This window comes from Channa argus, chromosome 3 (genome assembly GCF_033026475.1).
Source record: "Channa argus isolate prfri chromosome 3, Channa argus male v1.0, whole genome shotgun sequence".
NCBI lineage: Eukaryota > Metazoa > Chordata > Actinopteri > Anabantiformes > Channidae > Channa > Channa argus.
In genome coordinates, this window is record NC_090199.1 from 23,026,563 (window position 1) to 23,049,326 (window position 22,764).

At 41.7% G+C, this 22,764-nt stretch overlaps 1 protein-coding gene across 2 annotated transcripts; it reads right to left on the bottom strand.

The window, feature by feature from the left end:
• Window positions 1–183: 183 nt before the first annotated feature.
• ccdc85al (coiled-coil domain containing 85A, like) lies at window positions 184–22,420 on the bottom strand. Of its 2 annotated transcripts, XM_067499301.1 has the most exons (4): window positions 21,569–22,415; window positions 19,251–20,349; window positions 3,238–3,295; window positions 184–990 (listed from the first exon to the last, which is right to left on the bottom strand). In XM_067499301.1, exons 1-4 carry the CDS (start codon window positions 21,812–21,814, stop codon window positions 972–974), a joined length of 1,422 nt encoding a protein of 473 aa, XP_067355402.1. In that variant the 5' UTR covers window positions 21,815–22,415; the 3' UTR covers window positions 184–971. The 2 variants fall into 2 exon arrangements, with proteins under 2 accessions (XP_067355402.1, XP_067355403.1); XM_067499302.1 differs by lacking the exon at window positions 3,238–3,295 and having other exon boundaries at window positions 21,569–22,420.
• Window positions 22,421–22,764: the final 344 nt, after the last annotated feature.

Below are 22,764 nucleotides of genomic sequence, written 5' to 3' on the forward strand. Positions count from 1 at the left end.
ATATATATAGATATATAGAAAACTAATCCAATAATCTACTTTAACTTGAACTTTACTTCCTCGTAAAAAAACAACATGGAGAAACATATAATCTTTTCCCCAGCTTCAGTATAGGCGCTTTAGGGGAGCAAAGAATATAATACAAAAAAGAAAAAGTACACCTGAACATTGCATCTTATAGAACTAGAACATCTGTCAGCAGCTATAGTAATGGTGACCATCTTGGTTTAAGACACAGGAAGAGGTTTTTTTTTTTTTTCTTTGCTAGAACATCTTTCACAAATAAATGTTAGTTTTGTTTCTCAGCTGAACTGAAATGGTTGAAAAAGAGTTGAGCTTCACTGAGAATGGAGAGGAGATGATAGAAACCGTGTCATTGTTTGGACTGAGAGATGCAACATTAGATTATACTGCTGTCATTATACACTTGAATGATGAATGTCTGAAGATGAAGGGGAAAAGGCAGAGAGAGGAAAAAACAGGACAACAGAAAGGCTAAGGGGAAAATGAAGAGTGTGAGGAAAATAATTCACGTTTTGAACAGCCGGCTATATAAAGTTTAATTTATGTGCTTCTCCACCAGTCATAGACATTTGTAAACAGAGGGTGGTGTCTTTCCTATGTCCTGTCACCGCTCCTCAGTTTTCCTCCCTTTCACTGGGTGCTCTCCAGGAGGTAGCCGTGTCACAGTTGGCGGGGAGAGTTATCCACGCCGATCCATTTAGCTGCAGCACCCTGCATGAGTTGGACTCTAAAGCTCCCCACCCACTCTGCTCTAACTCGTGATATGTAGAAATTAAAACATGGAGGCAGACTGTTTCGAAGATGTGGAATGAATGAGGCCAATGACAACAGACCATTTAGGGCCACAGAAGGCGGTTTCCAGGGGCTCTTTTGTCCGTCAAGGCAAGAGAGGGCTGCCCAGCTCCCACGCCCTCTTTGTTCCAGGAGCCTAGTTGGTCAAGTTGGGGTCAAGAGGAGCCATCAAAGCTGCACAGAAAAGCAAGAAGATTATTTTAACCGCATGGCTTTTGGGAGGAATTACATATCACAAACACTTCTTCTGCGACTGGTCAAGTCACTTGTCACAAACCACATTTCCCGAGTTGCTCTTTGTTACACTTGTACCAGATTTAGCCTTTAAAAGCAGTATAGAAACATTTGAACACAAGTAGATAGTGTTCAGTATTTTGGCAGAAAGGATAAGTTACAGCATATATTAAATATTATATATTACTAATACTACTAAAAAAGGTAGTGAGGGATTTGAAGTTATATAATTTAATGACCATTCTGGCATCTCACCCGTGTAATGGGTTCCTTTAAAACACTGTTATAAAAGGGGGAAAACACACTGTATGGGGGATTGTCTGGGATTTAAATTATTTGATTTACACCTACATTTGATCTACCTTTTTTCACAAGTGATGCAGTACCTGGTACATTTATCTTATGGCTATGACACACCACGCCAATAATAAAGACCTAACATGATGAAGACCATCGGCACTGTTGGGTCATGTTAGCTTCGTCTGGGCCAAAAACAGATGCTAAGACACATGGCAAAGACCAGAGCAAGGAGCGTGTAGCGCTGCACATTCTGCACTCAGGGTGAGGAGAAGAGAAAGCAGAATACCTGGCCTGGGACTGTGGACATAAAAACTGTAAAACCATCACACTGGCTCACACATAGTTTATAACTACTTCTAATTTAGGATATGCTCGATAAAAAATGACAGTACAAGTTGTGCTGACGTTGTTTATACGGTGGTCTGTTCTTCTGCACTGATTCCCTAAGTTAACCAGCCAATCAGAGTGGTTAGTAATACTAACGGGTTCGATTCCTCTCTACTTCTCTAACAACGTTTATCACAGCAGACATTTTGACTTGTCATGGTTGGAAAGGCTCAGGTGTTACAAATGACATTAAGTACGGCTTTGCTCCCTGTAAGTGGCTCAGTGAGTGTGACAGTGTGACGGCGAGCCAGCATGCACGATACCAGGGCCCGGAAACTGAAGTGGCTAAATTGAATTCAACCATCATTCATTTTATCTGATGTGACATGTCAAAATGTCAACTGCAGAAATCCACCTACATACAGTGGGAACACAACTTTTGAATTTAACTTTGAATGTAGAGCTCCTTACTTAACTCAGCGGGGTACATGTTAAAAAGTTGGTAATAAATTGCAGCACAAGAAGATTAAAGGCAGCTAAAGAGATTTTTCCCTATCTGGACACCCAAAAGATGTCCTTTTCTTGTTACTGAACGATAAAGCATAAGCAAATGATGTATACACCACTGATAAAGCCATTAGTTCAACCTTGTTCCATCTCCTCACAGGCTAATAGACTGATTGAGCAGATTGAGTAAGATGTTCATCACTGCAGGTTTTTATGTTGGTTATCAGTGACAGCTCCTTTTGTTCCAGCCTGTGTGTGTCTCCAGTGGAGAGCCAGGATACGGCCACAGGGCCTGACTTCGCTCTGCATGGTTAGCACAACCTTGTTGCTTTTCTCTATGCTCACTAATCATGGAGTGACACTTTCTTCTTTTCCGCACCTGAGTCACACAGGCAAATAAGGAAAATACCAGTTCTTCAACATAAAGTCACCATGTGAATGCGTCTGGCTCATGCCTGTGGTTAAATGTGGTTGCGTGTGCGTTCTGCGGCAGGAGTAGCTATTCTCCAGGGGGAGGTATGTCTTGTCTTGCAGTCATTAAATATTAACACAACCCTCTCGCCCTCCCACTGGGGCCTGATTGAAGATGTAGGATGGCACACAGGTACAGGATAGGGTCACCTCTACTGCTGTAGTCCCACTGTAAACCAACTGTGATTACACCTGGGCCAGACAAAGCATGCAAACAAATTACTCATCTGGAGCCGGTAAACCAGACTAAGTCATAGAATTCGTAGAATGACCCTGCAATAACATGTGTGCTGGTCACTGTGTTTCTGAGAACTCAGGAGAAAACATCCCTATTGTAGTTCATACACTCCTGACAAAGAGATGAAGTAAAACTGTCCTTCAACCCAACAATTAAATGCAAATAGGTTTGAAGATTCAAGCTGAAGGAAGAGCCCTCAATAAGATGAAGTTAATTACAGGATTATCGGGCCTTACAGAAAGAACAGAAAATGACCTTCATTTACAGTTTTTCTTCTTTCAAGAACTTTAATTAACAGAAAACAGGTTTATAAGGAAGAAACCCCAGCAGGGAGGGGTTCTTACCTGTCCCATAGCTTGACATTCCTACAGTTGTTGGTGCAGCAGCCAGCTGATATCAAAGCTGTGACAAAGAGGAGGTTGGGAAGAGAGGGGAGGAAAGACACGTTTTAAATGTGTTTCGGTAAAAAAGAGAAAAGTGCCTCATTAATTTAATGACTTAAAGCTGACATCTGTCTGTTTACACACCCAAATGACTCATACAAAAATCCTGCGGATGCAGTTTGAACAAAATAAATGAAAAGTTTGACATATTGAGAAATATCCTAATGGTATTCTCAGTCCTGTATGTTAATGTAGCTACAGCCCAGAGATAATTAACTGAACTTAGTCTGTGTCTGTCTGTGCATGTCTCTCTGTGTTGACTGAGACAGACAGGAGACCTGTCCAGGATGTACTCACAGCTGGGGCAGACTCCAGTACCCCCCCCCCCAAATGACCCTAAAGAAGATAAACAGTTACAGATAATGGATGGATGGACAAAGGCATTGCGTGATAAAAGTATCGACATGGGCAAGTAGTTGACAAATGACTGACAGACACTGTCAATTTAGAAAGAGCCTCGGGTTCAGGGCCACCACATGACATTCTGTTGCATTGAGCAGGATTTCATGCATTTCCACATTTTCCCATCATCTGTTTCAATCTCAGCTGCAATGGAGCAAGTGACAGCAAACAGAGCAGCAACTATCTCTACAAGATGGCTAAATGTGAGTCACAACGTGTGCACACCCACAGGCAGACTGATTTCTCTTGACTATTAGTGTATCAAATGCTAGACATAAATATAAAATGAAACACCGGAGGAAGAGAAAAGGGAGCAGACAGTGAGGCACACAACAAAGATTTATGTCACTTAGGGAGCATCACTTTAAAAAACTTTGACCACTAAATGTTAAGTCATGCTGTCTCACAATTTGACAAGACTTCACGCCCAGCCGCACTGTCCTTAAACATAAGGCAACCCTTGACCGCAGATTTCTTTGTTGCTTTATTTCTAGCTTTCAGGGAAAATGTAGCTGTCTGAAAGAACAGGACAAACAATAGGGAGTAGTTCTCGTCTGAACGTGGTTTGCTTGAGCATTAAAAAATGCCTTTGCCTTAAAAATGTTACCCCCTCTTTACCTCATTTGTCCTTCAAAAGTGTCTTTTGTCTTTTGTCCTTGCTCCCCTGCTTGATACCTCTCTCCTTTTCTCCCCTTTCTCCCACAATGGATTTCAACTCATGAGTCTATAATCATGTTTTCAGCCCATTTCCTACTGCTCGGTGCACTAACATCTCACATTAAAGATTCATAACACTCTTGTGACCGCGGAGTTTTGCCAAGGATTCCAGTGGCCACCTTCACCATGTTTACAGCCTCTTCCCTCACTGTGTTTATCTTTGTGCGGGAAAGGGGATTGAGGCAAGACAGCACAGAGGGATATGAAAACTCCTTTAGAGAACTGGGGTTGTGCAGCGGTAGGCTGGAGGGTATTTTCATTTGGAGGTCAGGGTGTGTGTGGAATGGGATTGATTTCACGGCTACAGCAGAACTCATAGACTAGTGGTAAGGTGGTAAACACACATCTTGCCTCATCCTAACACAGAAACACAAACAAATGCACAGAAAGTCTACAGGAAGTGTAGCTGTTTAGACAGTACATCTGGAGGCAGGAGTGAAAACGCTCTGATGGATTAATACAAATATAAAGTTAGCTGGCAAAGACTTTCAGAGATTTTCAAACTGTTTCTGGAGGTTTTGGATTAATTTTAACAGTTTGTAGTGAACAATTCAAGCTATAAAAATTTGGGCTATAAATTGTGAGGAGAAACAAATTCTTATAGATGAGGTCTGAATTTATGTTGGTGACATTAGAACAAAATTAAAATTAGGCCAAGAAACCATTTTACAATTCAATTAGTTCCATGTGTAACAAGTGTCCCAAAAAATATGTTTACTTGTGTTGTTTTACTACTAAAATCTTCTACCAACTCTGAACCTTGGAGGAGAACCTGAGCAATCACAGTTGTAGTCTCTACGGCGTTTCACTATACTGCAACATAACTCTGTGATATCCATATTTGTAAAACACACAAAATCCAAAATGATCAAAGCAAAAGGTATTTTATAAAATTGTAACTGTTATCTGATAACTAGAAACTTTTGATACATTTGCTTCTCTCTGTCTTACTGATAGCAGCTCACTGACACATCTGCTGCTCATGCACCGTTTTTATTGTACTGTATTAAGTCAGGATCCTTAGCCTATGGAGGTCTATGGTGAAAAGTAGTGACAAATTAAGATCTCCTTTGCTGTGAGCAGACTGTGGTTATAGCTACTAAAAAAACACAGACAGAACATGTACAGGAAGTGTAGCTGATCACTGCTTCGAGGGTACATGTGAAAGAAGGACTTTGCCTGGACTGATGGATCGATATAAACACAGAGTGGTCCAGGAATGACGTCCCAGCAGCTTCTGAATGTGCTTTGGATTAATGCCGAGCTCTGAAACGTGAATTTAGGATCTTACGTTACTTTGCCCATTATACAATGTGATTAGTTCCACATTATTCTTCAGGATAAACACATGTCAGCAGGGCCTCCCCAACACGTTGCTGATGAAGGTTGGGGTCCCTCTGTTCCTGAGCTCATTACCTTGTCTGGGACATCGCCATTAGTTTCCAACATAAACAATATTTTTGTAATTTTAGTCAGTCTCACTAACAATACAGGTGATGACATTTTACAGTGCACCTGTGATGTACCACAGCTTGTAGTGTAGAGTTGGAAATTACGGCAGCAAAGAAAGAAACTGCATGAAAACAATTAGCTTAAATGTACAGTATTTGTTGCACATACACACATTTAACAAGACTAGAATCTGCTATCTTGTGATAGAGCTCTTAAAAAAAAAATCACACACCAGCTATGTGTCAAAGTCTGGTGTGACTATAGCTGGTTTGACCTCTTCAAGGAGAAATATAAAGTGAGGAAACATGCAGCACACATTAAGTGTTAGTGATTTAGTTACGAGCAGGGTCTTAAAACTGAAATTGGATTTAGCAGCATGTGACACATATGTAAGGGGAATAAAGGGTTGGTGTGGGTCAGAGAAAGAGCACCTGGATAATGTGATTACTGCAGAATTATGTGCCTCCTAAGCTGCCGTAAGTTCCACCTCTGAAAAGCAGAGCTCAAGTGAAAGGCTCTAAATTTCCCCACAATAAGATCTGTGAGATTGTCCTGGGAGAGGCTGCTCCCACACTGAATAAATCACCATTATGGATGGGAAACCGTTTCCCTCTACAGCCAGTCACCAATTATTAACTCTGCCATACTCATACAGGTAGAGGTAGAGAAAGATCGTTTATGGGGAAGAAATTGTTCTTTTTTAATCATATCTCTTTTGTTTTTGTGGAAGGACAAGATGGCAAAACTGGTTCTGGAAAGTGCGAATCTGAGCAATAAAACTGCTGTATAATTTGTCAAAACCAGTAATCAAGTTGGTATCGATGTCTCAGTCAAGGCAGTAAATACATAAACCTGTTCTCTTCAGGGCAACTCATCTCTCAACCCTCTTTGGTTTGTCAAAGAGGGTTGCTCCCCCTCCCAACCCACCCACCTCGTCCCAAGCTCTCTCTCGCTCTCTCTCTCTCTCTCTCTCTCTCTCTCTATCTCTCTCTCTCTCTCCCCTTCTCTCAACTTACAGGATCAATGCAATGTAATTTCACATGGCCATTCCCTCAGATCTCCTAAAAATCTGACACATAAATTATTCAGAGTGGCTGTGCAGGAAAGCCTGAGGAGAGGCCTGGTAGACCGTCCGTTTAGTTAGCAGTCAGTCAGACAATCAGACAGACAGGCAGCCAGTCAGGCAGCTTGGCAGGAGAACTACTGTACCTGTCTTAACATCCCTGAAGCAGCTGCAGTCAGTGCTGTCATGTGCAACTCTGAGGCATGAGGGGAAGCTCTGAATGCAAACTAGAGATTATGTGTGGCCACAACTCAGACACCAAGCGGAAACAAAATGCAGGACTTGTTGTGGGGCCCATTGTGAGGGCAGGATTCAAGTCAAAGCCACTTTTTCTCACATTGTTTTTTCCAGGCTTTCTCCAGAGGTCATTAAAGTCAAGTCATGTGATTACGCTGGACAGTAGGACTCAAATGCATACATACTTCCAATGCTGTACAGTGACTTCAAATACCAGTTAGTAGCTTAAGTTTTAATACCCAGAAAATTTGGATTGAGTCCCTGTAGTGTCTTTAATGACACACCTAACATTGTCATCGCCTATGCAGGATTTTTCTTGTGGCATCCAGCACATTGATGTCCTGATGAGTGACCTACAGTGGTGTTGCTCCCCCATCCCTTAAAAAATGTTTTACATTCTGGTGTCATGCCCAGTACGGATTGTTTCCCAGAAAAAACGATTTTATAACCTAACTTCCTCCAGCAGAAATCAATGAGTTAGAAAACAATCACTTTTTGGCACAACATTGGCATCGTTACACCTTTTCTTCCTTTATTTCCTTCTTGGACCACATTAAAATTAAACATTTCATCTCTTCCTCTCCCCAGGTGGTTTTTACTTCTGTTCTCTTTCTTCTTCTCTTATTTAAGGAATGATAATAGCCTGCCATCATTTCTGAACCCATTGGCTGTTCCAGGTGGTGGACGGGGGGGCAGCGTGATACACTTTTTTTGTGGTTGTGTTTGGACACTGGAGCATTTCTTACATTTTTTAAGTATGCTAAAACAATTACCCTACTATAGAGAGGTGCAGTAGAAGCCTCCAGTGCCACAGACACATTGAGCAGCCCAGCTATTCACTTCTAAAAGCGTTGTGAATCACACTGCTGACCAGTCAAAGAAAACCAGTGATTTTTACTTGATTAATATGTGTTGTAAGATTTGTATTGTGGGCAGCACAGTGGTGGAGCAGTAATCACTGTCACCTCATCCGTGCTTGCATGGGTTTCCTCCCATAGTCCAAAGACATGCATGACTTTAAATTTCCAATAGGTGTCAAAGTGACTCTGAATGGTTGTCTGTGTGTCTTAGCTGTCCAACTGTCTTAACACTTTACAGCTTGATAATAACAGGGATTATTAACAACCCCAAAGAGATGTGGGGTAAAATTTCAGTAATATCATGATAATATAGGGGTAACATCTCAGTAATACTGTAATAAGTAATGTAATGATTTTAGACATTTTAGTAATAAGCAATGATAGGTATTGATAACAATGTTAATAATAATATAATAATAAAAATCATAAAATAATATTATGGTAATAGTTAATTGGGTATATACAGCAATGACCTGAAACACATGGTAGTTTCTGTAGAAGGAAGGAACCACATTGCTTTGTGGGAATATATTTAGCGGTCCAGCCATCTTAAGCCAAGTATAGGTCATAAATATTATCAAGGTATTACCGTCATTAGCTTGTTATTACCTGCAGATAACCCGTATATTACCTCATTATTTTTAAAATATTACCCCACTTTTAGCCCCTAATTACCAAGCTGTAAAGTAAAGTACTACCTAATCAGCCACTTACTGCTTTTACAAGTACCATTTATCTTTTACCCTGACACTAGAGGGTGTTTCTTCTTAAAATTGATCTTCCAGCTGGTGTTTATTAAAATATATATTTTTTTATTAAAAAAACAAATAATTAAAATACAGCATTAAAAGACCAGAAATTGTCATGCTGCTCTAATTAATGATAAGTGTCTTCTGACCACGGTGTAAGCACTGTGCTGAAGTGAGTGATGGCAGCAGGTAGGCGCCCTGATATCTGCAGTGTGGCTCACAGTGAGGCTGAAGTAGACTGTGAAGAGATAAAAGTATAAAACTCACTGGAGCACAGCTATATAATTGGTGCCCTGTAGTCTGATCAAGCCTACCAGGGATGCCTGTGTGTGTACATGTTATACTGTCTTTTTGATCTCAGGCACATTGACACAGCTACATCAAAAGGTTCAGCAAGAGCCCTCTCATGCATCCAAATGCATGCTCATGTATGGAGTACAGCCATCATTGCGAAGGATTCTTCTACATGTTTTTGTGGTAATTACACATGCTCATTTAGCTTAATAAAAGTCTATTACGAACAACTTCTGTAGATTGACATTGAAACTAAAGAGCACAGCAAAGCAAGACAAATACAAAATGCTATTAGAAAGATTCATAAAAGAGAACACTGTCACACCAGCAGCCTTTAACTCTTCTTGTGTTTCTTTTTTGTACTGCATCTTCAAGCTCTGCAACATTTCTCCAGTGGGAGCTCGCATTGTCAGTCACACTGGTGTGGTATGCATTCTGCAATGACTCTCAGAGGTAAATTAAATATTTAAGCAGACATTTGCAAGATAAACTGCTGTTGTCCTATTTTAACATGTCATCACTTCTCAATGCTGATGAATAATACAAACAGGCCGGGCACACAGTACCGTGTAGAGGACTGTGGTGCATGCGGCCCAAATGGGCGGGGATGAGAAGCAATATTGGAAAATTCCCTAGCATTGGACCTTGATGACCAATTATCTGAGGCTGACACTAATTTAAAATTTGTTAGTCTGCTTCATTTCTCCTTTCTTACTAAAAGCAACCAATATTTTTGTATGTGTGTCATGTTAATGTTGTTTGTACCTAATAAAAAATATAGATGTATAATAATGTAGTGATAATATAGAACTTAGGTGACATTTCATCACAAAGCCTAGAGAATTAGTTGACATTAATGCTGGTGTTTGGTGCCTTCGGGGTTACCCATACTATAGGTGCTAAAAATGATTTACATTCTTCTTTTAAAATACTGCACTTATCTTTCACATGTCTTCCCAGGTGAAAATTATGTTTTTGCACTTTATTATACAAAATAAAAACCCTGTATCACTTGAAAGCTAAAAGGGATGGATAGAAAGCAGTTTTACCTGGAAATTCTCAGCCACATTTAGAGAAACTGTATAATGAACAGACCAGCACAGAAAATTATAATATTCTACATTTCAAAGCAACCAACGATTCCCACAATTATATGTTTTAGCTGCAGCAAGACATCTCACAAACCCACGTAAAAGAGGTAATTAAATGTACATTTCACTGTAACAGTAAAGGAAATGAGGTAGTCAGTCTGAGGCAGTGGGGGGTAATGAAATTGATTTCACTATCTCTGAGAGGAAATCTCAGAGACATCTCTGAAAGAGAATGAGTAAGAGATAATGATAGAAATATGACAGTGGTGCCAATCACTTCATGTGGTAGGATCAGCCCATCCATCCACAGTAATGGGAGCTGCACACATGTCATTCTCATCAGGAAAGACATTACATCAAGTGAACATAATGCACAATATGGGCAGGAGATAAATTCCTGCCCCAGGAAATGGGTAACTACATCCTGGGTGTTTTGAGAGGGAGGGATAATAATGTTGTCAGCTGCTGTGGTTTTTACATGTTGTGTTCCCGATATGTTATCTCACTTTCTATCCTTCGTATAACAGCTGGTGGGCTATAAAAACCATCACAGTAAATGGCAGCAGCAAATCAACTCATTACTGCTGCTTGACCAGCAATACTAATGTACTAAAGACAGGCAGTGCAGAAAAGCTAGCCGAGTGCTAAAGAAAGACTGTGCATGTTTAGCAAATTGTTTCCAAAATTCTCTCTGTCTCTTAGCAAATGCACTCAGACTGAACTTGATTCAAATAAATCGTAGACCACAAGCAAGTTACGCATTATTTCACAATGGGGCTGAAAACAACATGGATGTCAGATCACTCAGTCTGAATGCTGCCAAACGCCACTATCCTCGAAGGAAACCTGCACAAAGTGCATGTACACATGTACATATGAGCACCTCTCAGCATGACACACGGCTACTGTACAGCTGAAGTAATCGTAACACATCTAAAAGTGGTTACTGCTGGTGAATTTGGGACTGACAGAGGTTCCCTGAGGCCCAGTCCTGCCCTTGTACATGGGAGCCTCAACTCAACTTCCAGTTAATTACCTAACCTAGCAAGCTAATTTCCTCTCAGCTCAGTGGGCCGTTCCCCATTGGCATGGCATAAGAGGACTAGGACTGTTCTCCATTCCACTGGGTTTGCGTGTCTACCGGATGGCTGGGGCTACTGTGGAACATTTGTGACATACCTCTGGGGTTTGTGCTGGCGTAAACCAGGCTTCTACTGTATATTTCTCACAAATTTACTCAGGAGATGGGGGAAGGAGATGGTAAAGAACATCAAAACAGTTGTATATGTGTTGCAGTGTGAAATACCATCCAGGCTTTCAATATAAAAACATTTTCATCTAGGTTTTATCTGCAGTACATGATCTTTTTACTGTTCTCTCCCTAATTTATAATTTAGCTTGGCAAAAAACATTTTTTTTCTTGTGTTTGACACATTTCACACTATTTCCTATTGAAATGAATCTTGTCATGAGTATTTGGCTACAACTAACATTAAAGGATCAAATAATGATGTCACAATATTTTTAAAGTAATACACAGAGAAGATGTGATATAAGGTTCTTAGCTCCATCCAGGTGGAAAGAGCTTTGAAGACATAAAGCTGACAGCATCTTGATTAAAAATGACAATGATATGCACCAGAGGTTGATAAACAAAATGCCTAATCATGTCTGCTCTGATGGGCTAGGCAAGAGTGTTTGGAATAATTGGTCTCAGGTGTGATTACAAATTCAAATGCCATGATAGCATTTAAAAGTAACATTTTCATCTTTGGAGGGTTGTGGAAAAGACATCCTCCTTAAGAATCTGAGGTCTCTGGTTGAAGCCTCAAATATCTCAATTGGATTTTTTAACCTGGTATTAACATCCCAAGTGACTCTGCAGAGAATGCCTAACTTATGGCCTTTATATGATGAAAAAGAAGTGGACGTGTACATTTTATGGGGCATCTATAGCGATAGAAACACAGTATTATTAGTCAGAACAAATCAAGCGATACAACATGCCACTTTTGGCAAGTTAAAGGACCTAAAGCTGGGATGGTAGCAATGCAATGAGTCTGGCTGCTAACAGTATCAATCCATTTGAGTTACAGCCTACTAATGCCCCCCAAAATCCTTTCGTGCCAAGCAGCTGTGACAAACATTTGAGTTTCTTCATGCCACTTAGGCTGTGAGTCTCCACAATTTGTCAAGGGGATGCTTTCCATCCATTGCCTTGGCAAACAAGAGTCAGAGGAAGAGGAGAAGATATGTTACAGGAAGACAGAAAGAGAGGAAAGGAGGGGAAAACAGCCAGTAATCCACTCAAATACTTCCTCAACCCTCTTTCCTCAGCTCAGCCTGGCACACAGCACATCTTCCGGCCTCCTCCAGAAAAGGGGCTTTGTAATCAGAGTTGTCTCTCTGTCCAGCAGCTGGTTGTTCATACTGGCAGCCAATTAGGATGGAAGAGGAGAGAAAAAGAAGTGGGAGAGAGAGGGAGACAGAAACACCGGCTTCCTCAGTGATAGTGGTGAGTAAGAGACCGAAGCTTCAGTGATGACTTCCTGTCTCCACTTTGTAAAAACAGACAGTAACTGGATAATCTAAGCTGATACGACAATTATAAAGCTTATGAGAACGCTCAGGAATGGAGACAAAACTGTTTTCAGAGTCTTGAATTAGCCGTAAATTTGCAAAAGTTCAGCAGAAATTGGAAGATTCAATTTATGGTAAATAAACACGTCTTCATATTGACTTCTCCTTCTTGACAACACATGCAGCCCTGACAGCCAAAGCACAAAGCTATTTGTTGTTTAAACATTTCAGAACAATACTTTTGCTATACGTCACCTAAATTTTGGGGGAGCTGATCCAAAAGTTGCTCTGTTCTTTGTTGTAAAATATATTTAGAACATCAGGAAATAAAAGGTAAAACTGAGCTGAACTTATAGTGCATCCATAAAGTGTATACAGCACTTAACTTTTTCCACATTTTGTTGTTATAGCCTTATTTAAAAATGGATTAAATCATTATTTTCGTCAAACTTCTACAAACAATACCACATAATGACAACGTGATTCATTGCCTTTGCTTAATACTCTGTTGAAACACCTTTACCACCAATTACAGCCTTAAGTTTTTTTCTGAGTATGATGCTATAAGCTAACACACCTATTTTGGACAGTTTCTCCCATTCTTCTTTGAAGTACCTCTTGAGCCCCATCAGGTTGGATCGGGAGGATCTGTGCACAGCAATTTCCAGATCTATTCCGAGATGTCGGGTTCAAGTCTGGGCTCTGGCTGGGCCACTCAAGGACATTCACAGAGTTGTCCTGTAGCCACTCCTTTGTTATCCTGCTGTGTGCTTAGGGCTGTTGTCCTGTTGAAGGATGAACCGTCGCCCCGGAGGTCAAGAGTGCGCTGGAACAGGTTTTCATCAAGGATGTCTCTGTACATTGCTACATTCCTCTTTCCGTTGATCCTGACTAGTCTTCCAGTTCCTGCCACTGAAAAACATCCCCACAGCATGAAGCTGCCACCACCATGGTTTACTGTAGGGATGGTATTGGCCAGGTGGTGAGCGGTGCCTGGTTTACTCTAGACATGACACTTGGCATTCAGGCCAAAGAGTTCAATCTTTGTTTCATCAGACCCAAGAATTTAGTTTCTTATGGTCTGAGAGTCCTTGTGCCTTTTACTGAAAAGTGGTTTCCGTCTGGTCACTCTACCGTACAGGCCTGATTGGTGGAGTGCTGCAGAGATAGTTGCTCTTCTGGAAGGTTTTCCTCTCTCCATAGAGAAACACTGGAACTCTTTCAGAGTGACCATCGGGTTCTTGGTCACCTCCCTAACTAAGGCCCTTCTCCTTCGATCTCTCAGTTTGGCCGTCCGGCCCGCTCTAGGAAGAGTCCTGGTGGTTCCAAACTTCTTCCATTTATAGATGATGGAGGCCACTGTGCTCATTGGGACCTTCAATGCTGCAGAAATGTTTCCGTACCCTTCCCCAGATCTGTGCCTCGATACAATCCTGTCTCGGAGGTCTACAGAATATTACTTGGACTTCCTCGCTTGGTTTGTGCTCTGACATCCACTGTTAATTGTGGGACCTTATACAGTATAGACAGGTATATTTGTCATGGGGCTAGCCCATGCCCTGTAGAGAGTAGGTACAAATTATCACACTAGTACCACCAATTCTATTACTTTTATCATCAAGCCGGCAGAATAGAGTTGTGGTTATTTAGTTGCGTGGACAAATTCAAGGTGCCAGATAACCCATTAATAAATCCTCTAAAAACCATTGTTACTGTGATACTTAACAAATTTTCATCTTGGCTCCACTCCATCTACCAACAGGCCACAGGTTCAGACAATCAAATAAGAAGTGGGAGGTCTGAAAAGTCTTTATAGATGGGGGAATTAGGCTGTACCATCCGGAGATGAAATAGAGGGGAGTTTTATGATTTTATGGGGAAATGATCTTAAAAATGCATGTAATAACATTTAATGTTAAACTTCCCATATGGGATAAATTAGGCTAAAATACACCAGACATTTATATTTTTTCTATAGAAAAGAACTAAAAGATTGTCTTAATTGACTGTTAATAGTTGTTTGTCTTTGTAGGAGGGGGTCTTTGTAGGAGGGGGTTTATATAAGGCCTGGAGTACAAGCTCCTGGAGGGGAGTTTTTTTTATTAGCTGCAGTTCAGAGCTAGCCCTGCTGCTCGCTGCCCTGTAGCTGTTTTTGGGTTCACTGTAAATAAATCCCACACTGAGTGAAGTATACTGCTGCCTCCCTGCGTGTGTGTCCTCCACCCCTCGGCCAAACCTTTACAGTATGCTTTTTCAGCTCATGTCCAGCCAGCTGAATTTCCCACAGGTGGACTCCAATCAAGTTGTAGAGACATCTCAAGTATGATCAGTGGAAACAGGATGCACCAGAGCTCAATTTTGAGTGTCATGGCAAAGGCCACGAATACTTATGTACATGTGAATTATGTATTTTTTTTAAATAAATTTGCTAAGATCTCAAACAAACTTCATTCACGTTGTCATTATGGGGAATTGTCTGTCGAATTCTGAGGAAAATAATGAATTTAATCCATTTTGGTATAAGCCTGTGACATAACGACATTTGGAAAAATGTAAGGGCTGTGAATACTTTCTGGATGCACTGTACCTTTTGAACTTGATGACAAATTTTTTCGATGTACTGTAAACACAAGTGAATTGGCCTTACTGTTTCAGTACTTTTAAACGGGATTGGACATTAGAACAAAATAATAGTCAGGTGAATATATTCCCTATAACAGCAAGTAGAACTAACGGCACTATGTTGCAGCACAACAGCAACCTTTATACAGATTAGACATCAGCATTGATCCTCATCTAACTGATTTTTTCGGCCAGGAGATTTATTGCAGCTTTGGGCTCCATTATTTGAGAACCACATTGTGTAAGTTTTGCGGTACATATTTAATCACCTGAATTCAAAGGTTATAATTTCCATCACTGACAAGTATCTGTTGTTATCAGCACCATAGGATGCTGCTAGTATGCTCAGTAGATCATTATCATGAGATACGCAATTAGGTTTAGGCACAAAACTAAACTAACAACACTGACTAATGATATCAAAAAGGAAACAGAGGGATGTCTCTCATATCAAAGTCCTGCGATTTGTCTCCCACTCATGCACCCTGACTAAATATGTTTTAGGAGAAAAACGTACCAGCAAATATTGTGGAGAGGTGTTCTTGGTGCCACACATGAAGATAGAATAGATAGAAGATAGAGAAAAACTCACTTTTAAAGCTTCTTTAATGAGGCTCTCCTTTTGCTTTGTTATGTTTTGCAGCATTCTTATTAGTGTGTGATTGTGCGCGTGTACATGTACCTTGGCATTTGCATCTGTGTGTGGCATTTATTGGTACTCGAGGGCAGTGATTCCTACACGCACTGTGGTGCCTTTTTTTTCCAATGATTCCGTTCTTTCTCCTTCCAATCATCTGAGCTGCTTAAGCTAATAGGCAGAACTTGTGATTGCTAAAGCAGAAAACATGATTAAGTCTCTCATCTTTCGGGAAAAAGACCCTCTGTGTATCCTATAGGCTTAGTGAACAATCACTGCTGCAGTCTGGGTCAGGAGACTACAGTGCTCGTGGCTGATTATCTGTTTAAGGGGAGTTAATCATGTGGAACTCATATTTTTGATCTCCACTGAACTGAGATTTGTTTGTTTATACAGCTTAATATCACATGCACAGTTTTAGCCAGCTTTACAGGCCCATTATTTTATATGGATGAGACAGAATTTGTTTATAAATATGTGAAAATAAAGTAAATGACATTCATTTGTTGTCCACATTTTTATCTCTAATTTATGCAAATAGTATTCTCTAAATGTGTTTTTTGTTTACTTGCTTACTGATATTCTGGATCATGAATTGTTGAAAAGGTTAAACTTATTAAGAGAAATAAATATCTCTGTCATAGTTTACTAAGCAAAACTGAGAAGGCTTTTAGTTATGTTGAGGGTATTCAGTCATCCAAGCCAAACAATAAAATGTGTGTAACAAAACTCCTCAAATTATAAGGTTGCAGAGGTCATAGAGCTGTTGTTCTTTCATTTTGGATTTTATCAGGAATTTGACTTGAGTTTCTGTACCGTAAAGTTGCATATGAACATGAGACTTTTGTCTGAATAAAAACTTCTATACTGCTACAATGACCCTGGTTGGAACACTTTAGCACATTCAAATCTCACACACAAACACACACACATGCACACACACATACAACTATACTGTATATGCTAGTACATAAAAAAAATGAAATAATACTGGGCAAAGGGCTTAGAGGATAATCCAAGCGAGTGGAGTGTACTACATCCTCACAGGAATTAAATTCCCTCTTCATCCAAAAAAGGATATGGCAGTAAGGATGGGTCAGTGGATGACACACACAAAGACATGACCACAAAGCTGCTCTCTTTACTGCTTATATCTCACAAAAGGCTTTCTCCATATCAATGTACTTGTCTATTCTTTATTTTCTTTATCACCCATAACATAAGCTGTGTGGCATGTTGATTTTTTTTGTTCAACTGCAACGCCATTTTTTCATTATCTACACCATAGAAGCAAACAGTGTTGATTCTCTTGATATGTAAATATAGTCTTGTGGCACTTGAAGTTAGTGTCCTTGTCAGATCAGTGGAGGCATGGCAGCCCTGAGGGTTCATAACAGAGAAAAACTGTAATTCTGACGAACAACAAGCTGTGATATACCAGTATGACTCCAAAGCAGCACATGCATTCGAATGCCTCTCACACACAGGCTTAATGAAGTCTTTATGGACCTGGTTAAAGGTTATTGGTGTGTGCCTTTTACTCTGGGATAAGTCCACAACAGTTATGCCACACTTGGCAAACCACCACGGTCGAGGGCCAGTGAGTGCCCTGTGCACTCACAGCATTTTCCAATTAAGGATTTGTGAGGCATTAATGTGCCGTGGCCTTTTGCAGACATCATATGGGTTTCAGGTTACATCAAGATTGAAATCTATTACAGAGTTACAGAGTGCACAGAGGTCTAAAATAGAAACAAAATGATGATCCAAATCAAAGTTGCATGTATCTTTATAATAATCCAGTGCAATCTGTGGAGATTGCAAAAAAGGTTAGAGAGGGTGCTAGACTTTTCTGACGCTACTGTGCAGTACTTAAAGGGGTACTTTGGTAATTTTACTTGTTTAGGACAGTTGTCCCTGTCCCTGACTGGTAAGTCCCCCGTTTAAGTTTTGCTTAGTCCACATTCACGGATAACAGACAGCACAAGGCTTTACATCTAAAAAATTAAGTTTAGAAAAGCCTGATGACATCACAGTGACATCATTAGAGTCATTTTCTCTGACCTGGTAAAAGTGCTGCCAAACTAGGTGTACGTGGTTCTCTCACTGACCCGTAAAGTACCCCTTTAAAGTCATCTAATGGTAGCAAATGCAGCAAGCACACTCCGTAACCAGCAATTTGTGTCTTTTCTGTGTAATGTCTGTTTACAGTGAAACTGACCAATTCAAATAATTAACAGGCATGACGTAAATGACTCACCAAGCCCATATTTTCACATAACTATGGGTATTATTTCATGATAACTGAAATCCTTGCAATCACCGTTGTCTTTACTCTGCTCTGGGTAGACTGTTTGTCTTGTAATTTCAGCCTCATATTGCAAAGTTAGGCAGATATTTCACCTTGAGGAATTTGTCCTTTAGCTTCTGCCAGCTCTGTGCTACTCAGCAAATTTTTTTTAACCCGGACTCAAGAAATCATTATCAGCCACTGTGGGATATTTAAACAGTAGCCAAGTTAGTACCTGAACATCCCCCCTCCTCCTTCCTCTGACATCCTTTGCTCCCACTGATCTCACGGAGATGGGCATGACTGCAGCAAAGATCTGGGACAGATTCATTGTCCACTTTAACAGGTGCATGTATGTTTGTGTGTGTGTTTGGAGGCCGGTTGCAACACTACACCACAAGCTAAAATCTGAGCAGCAGCTTTATCTGAGCTGAATCTGTTCAACTTACTGTAGATACACGACATGTAAAATAAATATTTTCCAAGCTTGTTGTCTCTTTCATCCACCACGCCAACCCACATTCCTCTAGAGACACCAAAAGAAAATCAATAACACTGAAAATTGTTGCAACAGTCAAAATGAGAAAGAGTATTTCTATTTACTCAATCACATAAGTGCATTTCAATCCCATATCACATGGCAGATTATTTTTTGCACATTTTCAGGCTTTACAGAGAAGAAACTTTCTCCACCCATCTTAAAAGGAGAGAAAGTAAACTAGCAAACCCTTTAGAGGCTTTCGTGTTAAATTTTACTGATTACGTCTGTCTGTGGCTTGAAAGTATCTAAAATTTACAAGATGTAAAATTGCAGACAGATTTCGTGGGAAGGCGGATGAGTTAGTTTGGAGATTAAAACACAAAATGGTGTCTCACACACACACACACACACACACACACACAGAGAAACAAACACTTACCATTCATGCCATTATAGATGCTTCGATGATGTGGCGACAGCTCTTCTCCAGCTGGCCTCCTCTGCCCCTCTCTCACAGGGCTGCCAAACTTTACATGATCAGGGCTCATACTGTACTGGTGCCTATGAGTTTCAGGGCTGCCACCCTGGATCACACAGCCTTTTTCATGGTGCTCACTGGCTCCTATATGTGCCTGTCGCGGTTCGGGGCTCCCGCAGCCTGTACTGCTAATGCTGCTCCTGTGGTGGCGCTGAAAGAGCTCCCCGCTGCCTCCCTGGGCCAGGAAGTGCTGCCTCTGGCCCAGGACGAGATCAGAACTGTGGTGCTTGGGGTGCTGCTCCGGACTGCGTTGGCCCACATTCCTTCCATATTTTTCTGGGCTGAGGCCACGCATGACTCTACTGTGGTCAGGCACAGATATGGACCCGCAGCGAGGTCGGCAGAGCTGAGGCAGAGTGTATGGGTACTCCAGGCTTGTACTCCGGTGGCGCCCACTTGGATGCTCAGGGTTGGACACTTCCCTGTCTCCTCCACCTCCTCCTCCTATTCCACTGATGCTGCTACACCTGGGTTTATGCACAAGCTCGGGACTCCCTTTATCCCCAGCACTGCCAACTCCACCTACTCCTACAGACAGGTGAGGCTGCTTATGATGAGGGTGATCAGAGCTGTCAGCGCTTCCGGCACTGGAGGTGCTGCTCCCATCCCCAACGTCTCTCATCAGGAGCCCCTGCCCTGGCACCAGGAGCAAACTATTTTGACTGTCTACAGAGTTGCGGCACCCTCCCATTCCTACACTGCCTCCACTTCCACTTCCTCCACCACTACTTCCTCCACCTACCACCCCCTTCTCCTCATCCAGCAGCAGGCAGAGCTCCTTCAGCTCCAGGTTTTCACGGATCACTTCCTCCTGTCGAAGCTCCAGCTCCTTCAGTTTCTGGAGGTAGAGGGTAACTTCTTTACGCATGATGCTGGCGCTGTACCGTCCCAGGCGCTGCCACTCTCTGGATACCCGCTTCCCTTTCTGACGGTCGTCATCCAGGAAGCAGCACAAGTCCCGCAGCTCACGGTTGTCCTCCTGCAGTTTCTGGTTAATGTCCTGAGAAGAGAAAAGAGAAAAAAAATCAAGAGGAAAAGAAATGTGTGTTAAACAAGAGAATTAAGACTGAGAATGAAGAAGCATCATCAGTGCTGATCAGTGATTGAAGAACAAAAATGTACTTTTGTACAAATCAGAATAGTTTTTCTTTTATTAATTGTATTCTAAAGCAAATCACTGCACCCATTTTCCAATTTCAATCCATTTCACTGCTCTTTTAGATATGAGTCAAATGCTGTATGCAATCAGAATGAAATGAATGCATAATCCTCTCTGTCTTGCCCATAAAAGCACTGACTCACCAAGTAGCATTGCATGCGAGCTACATAGTGTAGATTAGAATACTCTGAAGCAAATGGGGAGACCACACAGAGGAATAAGACTGAGTAAGGACAGTGGCATCAAACAGCCCACTTTATATACACCAGTTACTTACACATTACCTTCTGCTCTGTCTGCTTTTGTAATGATTTAACTGTCCCATCTTCTCTCTCTCGCTCTCTCTCACCCTTCCCCACCCTCCAGCTCTTTTCTGTGTAATTAGGGAGCAGAGATGGGTGGAGAGGTGACAGAGTCTCCAAGAAAGGCAAATAATCCCCATGTGTTTCATATGGAGCTACCTCAGGCTGGGTGTCAGCTATAACTGTAAACACTGTGCCATATTCCTCTTATTAGCAGAACAGAAACCAAAATAATGACGGTTACTGAAAAAGAGAATAGATGCCACATTGTTCCAGAAGCAAAGTGCACTGCAAATACTGTAGATTTAAGTGCAGGAATGTTTGGGAGTGTGGTGTGTGTCTAGCAAAGACAGGCAGAGGTCTGGATGCCAGATTCGAACTCTGGTATCTGAACGTCTCATCAGCGTTTTTATCAGACTTGCAAATAAACATTTTGAACGGTTTTGATGAAAAGTGTCCCTTCCCTGGTTAATAAAACTCTACTTGGTTCAACAAAAGTGAATAGAAGCCCGTAAGCCTGCCATTAATTAAAAGTGCACTTAAAGCCTTACACACATACTCCACATTCATCCACGTCAGTCCCTCATCCAGGCCTACACAATGCCACACTGAACTTCAACGATACCACCTATCGTCACACCGTGTTTGCAGACCGGCGCTCTCTATGCAGTAGTACAACCTAGTACCTCCTGCTATGCGCGTTCTCAGGTGTGCTCCAAACCTATGATCTCATCCTTCACCAATGCGCGCCTCCTCACCTTCAGCCCCCTGATCTCGTTTAAGTGTAGCTGGAGGCTGCGATTGACCTCTCGGATGAGATTCCCATGGTCCAGAATCACGCTCATCTTGTCGGCCTCAGACCGCCTCAGCCGCCGCACAAGATCCTCCTTGGTCCACTTGAGCAGCTCCTCGTCAGTCAGACCGGAGATGTCCTCCGCTGGACTTTCGCTCTTCGCTATCGACAGCTGGAGCTGGGGCTGGGGCGGCGGAGTCGCTTTCTCCATTGGCACAGCTCCTCCGGCACCGACAAATGGCAAAAAATACTCAGAGGCTCGTTGACAACCTCTTCTCGCATCCGCTCCCCGGTCGACTTAAGGGTGGAAAACGGTCACCGTTTGGAAATCAGTCGCATAGTTTGGCCTTTTCTGTTGCTCCCGACACTTCCACTCGTTCCTAGAGCAACAGCTGACGATGCCGGCTGAGTGCGATTCAATGGACAAGATGCTCTGCTGTCTGCAACTACAACATCCTCGCAGCCGAGAGGGACCATATGCAGCCTACTTGAAGAGTGAGTTAACGTCCCGCTTTAGTATCCAGAATCAGTCCCAAATGTAGCCAAAGTGAATAAAGCTGGGGATCCGGTGCTCACACCTGCAGGTTCTGCACACTACGAGAGACGGGAGCGTCCGCTGCCGTGCGAGGCAGAAACAGAGGAAGAGAGAGCAATCAGGCTCTCCCCCTCGCTTCCTCTCTCTAGCTTTCTCCCCCAGGGTTTGTGCCTCATGAAAAATACGGCTTGGTTACGGCGCCACCTAATGTTTGGAATAAGCTAAGCAAGCTGGAGCTCTATAAGATGCTGTGTTCAGCCCCCTTAGTTTAATATTTATTGTCAATGCAAACTGGAAACACGGGGTTTCTTTATATTTGCAAAAGCTCGGCTCGGCTCTCGTTGGCTGGAGGTGAGATTTGAACTAGATCTACGTGATTACCAAAAATACTTAGTTAGTTATACGATTATTGTTCATCCAATTTTACTTAGATACAAGCAAACAAGCAACGATTACTTTTAAAAATAAATTAAGTACTTTGAGGCTCATTTTCGTCCTGTTCTATTATCTAATTGTTCTGGGTTAATAGCCTATCCCACTTTTTTCAAAGTCTTTCATTTGGCATTTCAAGTTGAAACTATAGACTTGAGTTAATTTAACTTCACCACTTCGCGCTGGGAAAGCAT